The sequence below is a fragment of the Morone saxatilis genome, unplaced genomic scaffold (genome assembly GCF_004916995.1).
Source record: "Morone saxatilis isolate NCDOM2014 unplaced genomic scaffold, NCSU_SB_2.0 Contig2, whole genome shotgun sequence".
Classification (NCBI taxonomy): domain Eukaryota; kingdom Metazoa; phylum Chordata; class Actinopteri; family Moronidae; genus Morone; species Morone saxatilis.
Window position 1 is genome coordinate 17,590,991 of NW_023339762.1, and position 12,545 is coordinate 17,603,535.

The following is a 12,545-nucleotide window of genomic DNA, read 5'->3' on the forward strand; positions in this document are numbered from 1 at the left end:
CACCTGTAGCCTGTAGAGACATCCACAGCCACAAAGTGTTAAAGTAATATCAAGAGATTTGCAGTTCACCAAGGTTAAAGTCAATAGCCATTTAAGCAGAATCCTATCATTCTAATTTGGGTAGGATTTAAGAATTCAACATTCCCAGTACTTTCCATGTCTCAACTGCTAGTCTGTACCACCTCTATTGGCTGGCTGCAATTCCTTAATTATAACAAGCTTGCCTCCAAGGGGGCGAATGGTGTCTTAAAAATCAGAGCAGAGTACAAAAAGTACATAGTTATTACATCTATTCCTCCACTTTCAAAGGGAAATACTGTATTTTTTACTCCACTACATTTATTTAAAGGACCACTGTGTGCAGATTGCAACCACTTGAATACAGCTCAGCCTTCTAAGCGTGTATTCAGCTATTGTCCTTTTAACAAAGTGATGTAAATCAACAAATTGATGAAAAAGTTTCAATACTTTTAATAAAAGATTTATAAGACATTGTTGGTATCCTACAATCAGCTTTAAAGACAGTGGAGATGTTGCTGAATTTGTTTCGTGAAAACATCTGTATGTCTTTGTGAGAAAGGCACAGCAGTACAGCACAAGACAAGCTGAATGTGATTCCCCTCAGAAACAGCAAGTCATTACAGCAGAGTTGCTGGCTATGCAACCGTGATTGAGAGATAGAGTTTATTTGTTTTGTTTTCATGTGAAATATGTACCAGGATTTATAATGAAAAACTGTCAAATTTGCCTGCAGACTGCACATTTGTTTTCACTAATTGTGTGCAAAAACTATGTGTGTAGCAGCCTAAACAAACAATGAAATTGAATTTGGTTCTTTTCTCTTACAGTGGACGGTTAATAATTATATCTAAAGCTAATGCTACTATAACAATGTTGCTGTCTCACCTCTATGTCTGCAGTGTCTGATGCTGTGGGGAACCTGTCTTGCTTAGGAGTGAGCTGGGATTCAGTTCAGCTGTCTTGGGAACTTCCGGCCAACCCTAATGGGCAGATCCTTTTTTATGAGATTCTGTTGGAGGTAGACTTGCAGTCCTACACACTCCAGGCTTACACATCAGAGTACACAGTGACTGGGCTGTCACCAGACCAGGGATACGCACTCACTGTGGCTGCAGTCAACTCCGCAGGACCAGGAGACAGAGTAAACTGTACTGCTTCCACTCTCTCTGAATCAGGTAGCCAGTCTTATCATAATGGATTGTATTTTAGCTGCTAATATAGAGTAATACAGAATGAATATGTGCTCCTCTTTGTCTCCCTTAACAGTCCCAGCTGCTCCTCACCTCCTCACTATCTCTCAGGTCACACCTAACAATGTGACACTTCAGTGGGCTCCACCGCTCTCCATCCCAGGCCTGCTGAAAGAGTATCACATCATTGCACAGCTGCTTTCAACTGTTTGTCAACCAAACATACTAACTACTCCGCAGCCGGCCCCAGAGGATGAACTGACCTCAGACTGCGTGGACTCTAATGTCACAGTGTCTGTGAATGCCTCGGATGGCACAGAAGAGAACCACAGCGTCACACTCCAATCCCTGGCTAAATACAGATACTACCGCTTCAAAGTGGCTGCTGTGACCAATGCTGGAGTTGGCGAATATACACACTGGAATTATGCACTCACCCTGGCTGGAAGTAAGGAAATCACAGTGATGATATGACCTTTGTGTGTTGCCAGGGGAGCATTGGCAGTTATTCAGTTAGTTAGTCACACTGTATCTGACCTCCCCTGGAGGGGGTAGTAATGTATGCAGAGAAGTCTCTTGTTGTTCAGTATCTGAAAAAAAATGATAAAAAAGGAATAAAGGAACCATATTTTTAAAGTTAGCCACACATGTAATTAAAACCATTTCATTTATGTTAATAGCACATATTAAGCAGTCTGTGTTTATCCCTTCCCTCAGACCCAGATGCTCCTCCCCGTGACTTGAATGTGACCCCAACCTCCAACGGCCTTCGCATCGCATGGGGCGCTCCAGCTGTTCTCTCTGGACCGACTTCGTACCTAGTGCAGGTCATCTCGTTTAGTTTCATTTTTGCAGACACAAACACAGTTAGATGTTCTCAGAAGATCTGGTCAACATGGTGTTAAACATACAGTGTGGTGAAATGCAAACAATATGAAATTACTCCAACTTTACTTATTCACATGTAAGTATTAAATCTTTCCATGAACCCTGTTGTCATACCAGGTGGATGGTCCTGATTTGAACATCTCAACAGTCCGAGCTCCAGGAGAGTTGACGACTGTCGTTGTGACTAACTTGACTGCTTTCACTCGTTACTTTGTGACTATCACTGCCTTCACTGGTCCATTGGAGCGCGCCACCAGCGATGGGAAGGCTATTGGGCCTATTGAATATCAAACACTGGAAGAGGGTATGTTGAAATGTACATATTGGAGCACCTTTGACAGCTGCTGCCGACCTGTAAATATGACCAAATATCTATTATTATCATATATTATTATTGCTACCTTGTCCCCAGAACCCAAAGACCCTCCCAAGAATGTGATTGTATCAATCATCCCAGAGGAAGTGAACCGCGTGAAGGTGACTTTTACCCCTCCAGAGGAGCCCAATGGAAACATAACTGCCTACTTTGTGTACATCTACGTAAAGGATCAGCTTGTCAAGAATGTCAGCCTTAATATCACCCAAAGAGACCAAAACATGATGACTGCTGTCATAGAGGGCTTAAAGGGAGGAAACAGCTACAGTATACAGGTGAAAAACACACTCTTGTTCACACACAGGCATGCACATTCAGACACACATCTGGAGCTGTAACTCCAGAAGGCCCCTGATCAAATGGTCATTTAATCATTAGTTAAAGTATAGTGGCTTTCTTTAACTACTCTCTGTGTTTGCCTCTCTTTCTGCTGTCTTCCTTCCTTTCTTCTATCTGTAGATTTCAGCAAAGAACGGGGCTGGTAGCAGTCCACCCAGCCCACATGTCCAGATAACTACGGGGATCAAAGGTACAAGCCCCTCTTCTTCATGCTCTGCACTGCGCTACAGAGTTTCTCTCTTTCTTGTTGCAGCAGTGCAGTATAGGAGATAGGAGACAGAGTGCCACAGCACTTATGGCTCAGTACAACAGAATGAAGGGCTTCTCTGACACAGCAAATGTAACTCAGTAATATTGTCAGATGTGCATCAGCCTGCTTGTCATGTTATATATATATATAAATGCAACAGAATAAATCTTCACAAATACTGTATTCACACTTCAACCTGTGTGTGTGTGTGTCTGCTTGTGTGTGTGTTTGCTCCTCTGTGCTCACACGTGCGTGTTTCAGCCCCGGCCAAGCCAACCCAAAGACCCCAGGCAGTACTGGGCCATGGAGGGGTTGCCATGGTAACCCACAGGAGTATCACCATCCGCATGCCTGCCTGTTTCTATAGTGACAACAATGGACCAATCACAAAAATTCAGGTCATCGTGGCCGAGTCAGGGGGTATGACTCTTCAAAAACATTGACATCCATCACTTTTCAGTTGAATACACTTGGGTATCAATCTTGTTTGTGCTTTAAGCCTCAAGTAGAATCTCGTTTTACAGTATGTCACTCTGTCCTAAGCTCACAAAAGATAAAATGTAAGCAAAAGCCAAAGGGTTTAACGTCAGCAAAAATTTGACTCTTTCCCTTTCCCTCTCTAATTTTCATCCTGTCACAGTGAAGGACAACCAGAACCTGACCAACTGGAAGAATGCGTTTTTTTATCGCCCTGCCCCTTACCTGACTGACAAGGGGTTCCCCAACCCGCCATGTGACGGGACATCACGCATGGACACACGTGTCAGAGGTGGTCGCAGTGTGTCTGAAGGCGGCCGGCCCCTGGTGAGGCAAAATCACACTACGGCAGGAACGTACGTCATCGGAGAGAACGATGAGTGTATGATGGAGAACAACACTGATAATTTCTGCAATGGACCTCTGAAGCCTAACACAGTCTATGTGTGAGTGCAGCACTCACACAACAACTTTGTATGTACATGTGTTTTATAATAATATAATGCTGACACTGGGCTGTTGTTTACCAGGTTCAAGTTCAGAGCCACTAACATCAATGGCCAATCCACAGACTCTGAGTACTCAGACCATGTCAAAACTGCAGGTATCTATCATCCATGTATTACTCTACATCAAAAAGTGAAAAGAGAACCTATATTGCCTTTGTTGTTGTTACCCAGTCTGTCTCATCTCCCTCCCTCTGTAGTGGACGGGCTGTTGACCAGAGATGAGCAGATCATTCTGGGAGTTCTGCTCTCCTTCTTCTTGTCTGTGTTACTCATCATCATCATCTGTGGCTCAGTCAAGTAAGATGGCAACAGGCATTCATTCATTCAAAAATGCAATGCTGTATAAATATGGCTATTTGCATGATTTCCTTTTTTATTCATTGTAATTCTTTGTTTGATTGACATTTCAGGATCCATCAGCGCAAGAAGGAGGGTGGGACTTATTCACCCAGAGAGGCAGAGATCATAGAGACCAAGTGTAAACTGGATCAGCTGATTGCCGTGGCCGATCTGGAGCTGAAACAAGAAAAACTCAACCGGTTAGTCTGTGTGCTTAGTTTTAATCTAAAAGTGTTGTTTTACCGAGTATAACACACACATTTTTGGCAGCTGAAGCTGAGTGCATACTACATGACTTCGGGCTTCATTTAGCTGCTCCAGACAAGATTTTAAATCTAAGTCAACAAGACAAAAATCTCTTTGCTGCAGCCAACTTGATGCACACTCCTGTCAGCACAAAATCTTCTAGTGTTGGAGAGTTCGTGCAGAAAATAGAAGCAGCAGCACTACGAAACAACACAGCATCACTGTGGCTTTATAGTCTATCTTCAGTTCTCTGCAGAACAGACAAGTCGTTCTGTCTGCATCACTCCAACCATCCTCACATACAAATTCATCATCTAGCTTTTCTGCTTTTCTGTTTTGGCACAGACAAGTGCACAGACAATAAGTACTGCAAGCTGGTGAGAAATTATGTCAAATTCAGTGTTAGTGTATCAAGGTCACTGATGAGGGGAGAAACTACAAGAAAGAAAAGCTTTTGTCTTTTTATTTGTCAGTATAGATAGATGTCAGTATTGGAGTGTATAAAGCTTTCTGAACACTTTCCCTCCCCATCATCTAAGTAATTCCCACATACACAAAATAAAGAATGGAACCAAAAAAGGTGGGGTCCACGTAGGTAAAATATGGCTGCCTTCAAGAGGAACTGAATGAACAGGAACATTAAAAACATAAAACCCACATGAGAGAAAATGAATAAATAAAAGCGCTTCCACTTGGCAGATAACTGTTCTTTATCTCTTATGTGTAAAAGTGATATAACTGCCCTACTTGAGCAAATATTTGCCAGGCTCATTGAACATCCAATATGACATTTCTTCGTAGGTCTGAAAAAGGAGTTCTGAGTTCCTGAGAATAATTTGCTGTCTGCACATTTTCACTTTTATTCACACACTGCTCAGAGCAAAGATTGTTGGTTTTTGACAGTTGCATTTTGTGCTCACCATTAAGCTGCTCCAGCTGTCCTGTACATTCAAATTGATGTCATTAGGACAGTGTGTCTCTTTTCTTTTGTTGTGACCAGAATCTCTTCATGACTCCGACTATGGGCTGATATCTGTATGAACACCACCTTTCTAAGCACAGTTTATGTTGAAATAACACACTTTTCCTTGTTACTTATCACATGAATGGCACCAATAACCTCCCTTGCTCCCTGACACCTGCATTTACTTGCTTTGTTTTTCTCTCAACAAGCACTTTTCTCTCACCAGGTACTCTTCCTTCTTCTTTAGACGGAAAGAGATTTATGTGATTCAGTAAGTTGAGCTTTTGAACTGTGTGTGAGCCACTTCATGTTGTGTGTGCTTTGTTTGCATGATGTACTCTGCTTTGTGTGTGTCATCATCATGTTACCCATTAAGACTCATCAAATCGTCCATCTGTGCTGTTTATTAAAACTTTGGTGGAGGTCGACAGTTGAATGAATCAGTGGCATCAGCATTTTGCCTGCAGCCTTCTCCTCTTCCTCCATCACTGGCAGTGATTGCGTGGCTGGGCTGACACTCCTCTGCTCGAGACCATTTTAATTTGTTTACCCACTCACTATCTCGAAATTGCTTGGAAGGCTTAGCAGTCTTAGAGGGCACAAATGGTAAGCTTTATCGATAGCTAAGGATCTGCATAGTTACAAGTCTTCAGCTATGCAAAGAAAGATCAGCCACAGGGGAAAAACCACAAGCTCTGTTCAAGTTTACTGATGTTCACATATTCCTTTAGAATAAAACATCAAAGTCAAATGTTTGCTTAAACATACAATGCCACATATTCTCTGAAATGAGGAGCAGTTCAGCTATCATGGACAAAAATACCACAGTGTGGGTTGTGATTATTTAGTTAATTTGTTTATTTTGGCTGATTTTTGGTTTCCTGTCTATTTTTGCCCAGGCTGCTCAGCTACAGGAAATCTCTCAAGTAAGTCACCCTGCATAAATAATGTGAATATGCACACAGCAGCTGCAGCATGTTCTGTACCAGTCAGTATTACACGTTGTTACCTAGAATAAACTTACAGAAAGATATCCTATTCTTGTGGAGTATTTGTACATCTCTCTCTGTTTTTCATAGTCAGTGTATTTCTCTCCTTTCCTCTCTGTCAGGCCTGTCAACAAGAAGTCTTTTCTGCAGCACGTAGAGGATCTCTGTGCCAATGACAATGCCAAGTTTCAGGAAGAGTTTGCTGTAAGTGTTTGCCTACAAGCTGAACCTGTGTTTATCAAACTTCTGAGAAAATGTAATAATCTTAATAGAGATGAAATAATAGAAAATCACCTGGAATTGACAAAAAACACAACCAAACTGGAGCAACTGGATGGGAAGAAAGTCAGATACATCACAGAAAACATATGAGTGAAGACAGTGAAGATGCATTGAAAGTGATTAAAAACTAAATCAATGCAAGCTTTATTTTTGTTCCTCTCACAATGCAAGTATACCATCCTATCAAATAAGCACTTGAAGATAAAATCTTACAATTATTACATTATACATATTGCTTTATTTATTCATGACCAATGATATATAGTCATTACAAAACACATGTCAGAAGGTGCTCACTTCTGTCTCTCTACTGCAGCCATATAACACAGATAGGTTACTCTTAACCAACTTAAATGTATCAGTATTTTTATAGTCAAAAGAAATTTGATAAATAGCTTTAATTTTTCAAGTAGTTTGCAAGTAGGAGTAAAATATATATATTTTCTTTACTTATATCTTTCACTCTAAGTCCAAACTTTTACTTTTAGCTGTTTTAAAAATCCTTGACCTTTACACATCTCATCTCTCCAGGAGCTTCCAAAACTGCTGCAGGACCTGGCCACCACAGACGCTGACCTGCCCTGGAACAAATCCAAAAACCGATTCCCCAACATCAAACCTTGTAAGTGGGCAGGCTAAAAAAAATGTTTTTTAATATGTTATGATACTGACAGTATGACAGTATACCAAAATGAACTTCATCTGTCTGCTCTAACATTAATTGCATATGGATTTCACCACCGCTTTCTACATCGCTTCTCTCACTGTTTCTAGACAATAACAACCGAGTAAAATTGCTGTCAGAACCGGGCTCTGCGGGTTCTGACTACATCAATGCCAGCTTTGTCTCAGTGAGTATCAGCTATCAGCTGCTAAAACCCCAGTGGTTCAGATGGATGTGGCTTCCACTTTAGTCATTATGTTATTTGATATAACATAATACATGGTATTTCCTTGTCCTTTTCTGATTTTTTTTTAGGAAAACACTTTACTTATTGCAGAAATAAAATAAAATAAAATAATGTACTTAATTTCCTAACAAGCTAATTTAATTTAATTCAGTAAATAATGTTATTTATAATTTCAGTATGTCTGTATGTTGCAAATGTCAACCTCTCTTTATTTTTCTGTCTCTAGGGCTACCTTTGTCCCAATGAGTTCATAGCCACCCAGGGTCCTCTGCCTGGCACAGTGGCTGATTTTTGGAGGATGATCTGGGAAACAGGAACCCGCACCATCGCCATGCTCACGCAGTGTTACGAGAAGGGCAGAGTGCGTCATGAGAGATTTGCCACTGATAAGAAATAGCATTTACAGGACAGACTGCACTCTGTTTTAGGCTAAATTACAACTCTGTCACCAGGGGGGTTATATCTGATACAAAGATCTGATTTATGTGTTTGTGTGTGTGACATTTCAGATTCGGTGCCACAAGTACTGGCCAGAGGACAATAAGCCCATGTCAGTGTTTAGTGACATTCTCATCTCTAAAGTGTCAGAGGAAGTCCTTCCAGACTGGACTGTCAGAACCCTAAAAGTAGAAAAGGTAACTAAACTAATAACAAGTACAACAACAGGTAACTGAATAAAAAACAAACTGAAAGTACTAGATTTTTTTTACACATTTTGGGAAATTTGCATATACGCTCTCCTATTAAGCGTTACATGAGAAGGGTTCTTTGTGCTAACGGTCTCCTGGCTCCAGTTTCATATTTACAAATATGAGAGCTGGTATTGTGGTTCTTATCTTACTTACCACAGGCATGTTTCCCAAAATTCAACTATTCCTTTAATTGTGTATAGTATAATGTAATTACAATTATAGTTCTAACTATGTTTTTAGTTTTATAATTGTAATGTAAACACTGGAGTTTGCATAATATTGAAGTGAACATTTAACTTCCCGTCCTTTGTCTTGTATAAATTCCTCTGTGCAGCACGGGCACTACATTCTGGTTCGCCACTTCAACTACACATCGTGGCCTGAGCACGGAGTCCCAGAGTCCTGCAGCACTCTCATCAAGTTTGTCAAAGCTGTGCGAGCCCACAGGCACGACAACACAACTATAGTGGTCCACTGCAGGTACTGTGGCACATTAGTGGTAGTTTACTGACTCTGCATGAATTATAGTAAGGGCTTTAAAAAAAAAAAAAAAGACTACTTTATTGTTTTTGGTGATTCATTTTATATTAAGAAATAATTTAATATCCTCTTCTGTTCTGTTTAACCCACAAATGGGTTATTAACATCTAAGTAATTTTAAGTGTAATAGAGCAGCAGATGTTATAATGGTTTGTTGTTCTGTTCCCCAGTGCTGGTGTGGGCAGAACGGGTGTGTTTATTGCTCTCGACCACCTCATTCAGCACGTCAGAGATCACGACTTTGTGGATATTTATGGCCTGGTGGCTGAACTGCGCAGCGAGAGGATGTGTATGGTGCAGAATCTGGTGAGTTCACATCAAATATTTTCTTTTTCCAGTGTTTGAATTTCACAACCAAGAGAGAATAACCAAAGACAAAAACATGATATCACACAGTGTTTTGTCTTAAGTTGTTCCAGTGGCACTGTAGTGTCCTACTTTTTTCTTCATGGCCTGCTGTGATCCCATCCCCATGAGGAAATATTTTGAAAATTCTCGTTTTGACAAAGGGAATGATCTGGCAGTGGATTAAAGACATATGCTGAGAAGGATTCCCCCTCTTAAAAACATCATGAACCTATCCTAAAATTACCAGATTCATTCATTACTAATGGTATGTGTCTGAGTATCTGAAGGAACCCCTCTGCCTACTACCTGTGCGTCTTCTCAGCATTATTGTTTTATTATTTCTAGATGTCCTGTACATTTTCTTGTGTCTACATTTTGGCTCTGAGGTATGAGCCTATGGTGTCTTCATATACAGGAGCCGCTTGCTACCAGTGAGGGCATGATTCTTTGAGACAGCTGTGTTCAGGGTGCCAGACAACTAGTTATTAGCATAGCAGCCCAGTCATATTTTATAACCTCACAAATGTCATTGCTGAGATACCGGAGCACAATGCCTTTGCAGACACCTTTAAATAAGCCCACAATGTAAACCTATTATCTAAAATGCTTATGTGGAAGGGAAAACAAAGGCAGACGTTAAAGTTATTGTAGATGTCCATTAGATCTACTGTACTTTCCTTGTTATCCTCTTATGGTTTTATGATAAACTGACAATGAAAGACAATTATAAGTAGCATTTAATTTATGTTTTTTCTTTCAAAGAACTTTCTTAGATAATTTGATGGAATTGGGGATGTATTAAAACCTGTTTGGTAGCCTGACTATTTCTGTTGCTTGTTGTATCTTTGCATTAAAAAATCCACATCCCCAGGTCACAGAATAAATTGATATGAATTAATCAGAGGTAGCACATACATTTGCTTTAAATACAGCATTAGTAGGTACAAAATGTCAGATGTCACGGCACAGGCAGGACTTGCTACTAGCAGGCGATACATATGATAAAAGCCTTGGTTGCCAGCACAAGTAGGGATGCAGGCCTTAACTAATTTCTGCCGTCGCTCCACTCATTCCCTGCAATGTCAGACACTCGACTGCGTGGGTGAGCCAGCTCAGGTCCTCTTCTCCTCGCTCTGCACTGAGCTCAACATTGGTTACAGTTCGTTTAAGTTAACAAATTTACACAGATAGAAATAAACCAAAATCCTTCAGGGATGAAGGTTATCTTGCATTGTCCATCAAGGTCCAAATGAAAGACTTGTTTTGTGCATTCATCTGAATAATTCCACTCTCAATTGTCTATATCTGTCCACTCAGCCAGAGAAGTACACTAATGAGCATGCTCTATGGGCCAAAACACACAGAGGCCTGAGGAAGTCTGAAATGTATTTGATTTGAATGAATGGTGCACTATCTTGAAACATCGTATCAAGTTCTCTTACTGTAATACAGTACATCCATGGCTGCAGAATTAAGAGACAAAGTCATTTTCAGTATCACTATTTGCCTGGTCAAGGTTTTGAAATGTTACTTCTGCAAGTTGGAAATAAATCAGCAAATCTGATCTGGTTTTCTTAAAGAGAAAAAAAGGCCTTAAATCAAATGACCTAATTCATGTTCTTTTCCACTTTTTTGCAAAGAGAATATTTTTGTTATTATTATATTTTGGACTCAAATGAAGCTTGCCTCAATATTTTAGGACTGAATTCTACACCAAATGAATTAAGATGTGTCAATTTGTATGTCAGGCCCAGTACATCTTCTTGTACCAAAGTACACTGGAACTTCTAAACAACAAAGGCAACAGTCAATCCATCTGGTTTGTCAGTTATTCTGCTCTGGAGAAGATGGACTCCCTGGAGGCGATGGAAGGTAAACAACAACAACATATAAACATACACACAAAGATAAACTACACACTCCCCACAGTACAGTGTTCACTCCATTTGTACTGGTCTTCAGGTGATGTCGAGCTGGAATGGGAAGAGACCACTATGTAAAGACCGACACAGATGGACACCTTGCCCGAACGAGAGTGATGCTGTTACGAGGTCACTGGGATGATAACCCCGGGCTGTAATGCCTCCACCACACGAGAGGGAGGAGGAGAAACATGAGGTGAACAGCACAGTCTGAACTGAATGATCTGTCAGTCAACTAAGACTTTGTTGCTCCACTTCAACCCATTTCTCAGCAAAGTCCTCCCCTTTAATGAACCTCTCGTCCACCATTTTTCAAAGAGAGAGAGAAACAAGAGGGAGACAGGGACAGAGAATTTCTGAAATGACAGGCAGAATAGAGCAAAAACGTTGAGCGCTCTATCACATCTGAAAGCCTACAGGTACTTTGCACAAATTGATTTCACTGTTACGATTGTATTATGTTAATATCATCTATGTTTTTGTAAGATAATTTATTCAGCCAAAGTGGTGTTTTTTTGTTTTTTTTCACTCTCTTTGTAATTCTGCCTTTGTCGAAGTGCATTTATGTTTTGTTTATCCTTTCTCAAGCGTGATTTGCAAAAATAAAAGCTACTTGTATTTTTTCTGGCCTTGACACTTAACACTTAAACACTTGAGAACTGTCTTGTATAAAATGTAGCCGTTTTGACATTGCAATGTGAAATTACAATCTTATTGTTTAGAGGACACACTCACACTCTATGGAAAATTATGTACTCCAAATTATGCATTATGTATAGATACACACGCACACACACAACTTGACATTGTACTTGACAGTACAAGTCAGATTCGATATTGTTTTAGGGCTGACCTCATCCACTAATGAATGAGTTCAGAGCCGGTGTGCTGGGAGGACACCGGTGTAGACTGATTTCCCATAAGCTCCTTCATTCAACCGTCCTCCTTGCACACCTGGTGCAAATTCATTCATTAGAGAGGCCGGCAGTGCTACAGACGCTGTGGAGGCGATACTGACATCAACGCACACGGACAGACAGTCCAAGGCCGAGAGTAAAAACTACTTTATTCTTTCATTCTCTTCAAACAGAAAAAATTAGAAATATTCCATTAGTAAACATGTTGATCTTTAAGAAATCTCCTTTTTAGAAATATTGTGAGGGTGCAAAGATTAATGACAGTGCTCCACAGTGAGGATGCAGATCCGCGCGTCTCCATGACAACCATGGAGAAGATGGGGTGGCTAAGGAGTCGGGCAGAAA

General features: G+C 40.5%; 2 protein-coding genes across 2 annotated transcripts in view; one reads left to right on the top strand and one right to left on the bottom strand.

Annotated features, from left to right (window-relative positions):
- The window catches only part of ptprq (protein tyrosine phosphatase receptor type Q), a gene marked incomplete in the record, with an annotated part of 36,982 nt that extends 25,098 nt beyond the window's left edge, over positions 1–11,884 (top strand). Inside the window, 22 exon segments of the mRNA XM_035665790.1 lie at positions 921–1,196; positions 1,288–1,659; positions 1,929–2,038; positions 2,217–2,403; positions 2,512–2,750; positions 2,935–3,004; positions 3,326–3,484; positions 3,705–3,987; positions 4,072–4,145; positions 4,248–4,347; positions 4,461–4,589; positions 5,826–5,870; positions 6,499–6,525; positions 6,711–6,792; positions 7,402–7,492; positions 7,645–7,721; positions 8,008–8,142; positions 8,291–8,416; positions 8,808–8,953; positions 9,184–9,319; positions 11,110–11,233; positions 11,324–11,884. Coding sequence (XP_035521683.1) covers positions 921–1,196; positions 1,288–1,659; positions 1,929–2,038; positions 2,217–2,403; positions 2,512–2,750; positions 2,935–3,004; positions 3,326–3,484; positions 3,705–3,987; positions 4,072–4,145; positions 4,248–4,347; positions 4,461–4,589; positions 5,826–5,870; positions 6,499–6,525; positions 6,711–6,792; positions 7,402–7,492; positions 7,645–7,721; positions 8,008–8,142; positions 8,291–8,416; positions 8,808–8,953; positions 9,184–9,319; positions 11,110–11,233; positions 11,324–11,361 — 3,026 coding nt within the window.
- Positions 11,885–12,157: 273 nt separating this feature from the next.
- iqsec3b (IQ motif and Sec7 domain ArfGEF 3b) overlaps positions 12,158–12,545 on the bottom strand; it is a 23,982-nt gene continuing 23,594 nt past the window's right edge. The window contains exon 16 of the mRNA XM_035664884.1: positions 12,158–12,296. Coding sequence (XP_035520777.1) covers positions 12,158–12,296 — 139 coding nt within the window. The remainder of the gene's footprint in view (positions 12,297–12,545) is intronic.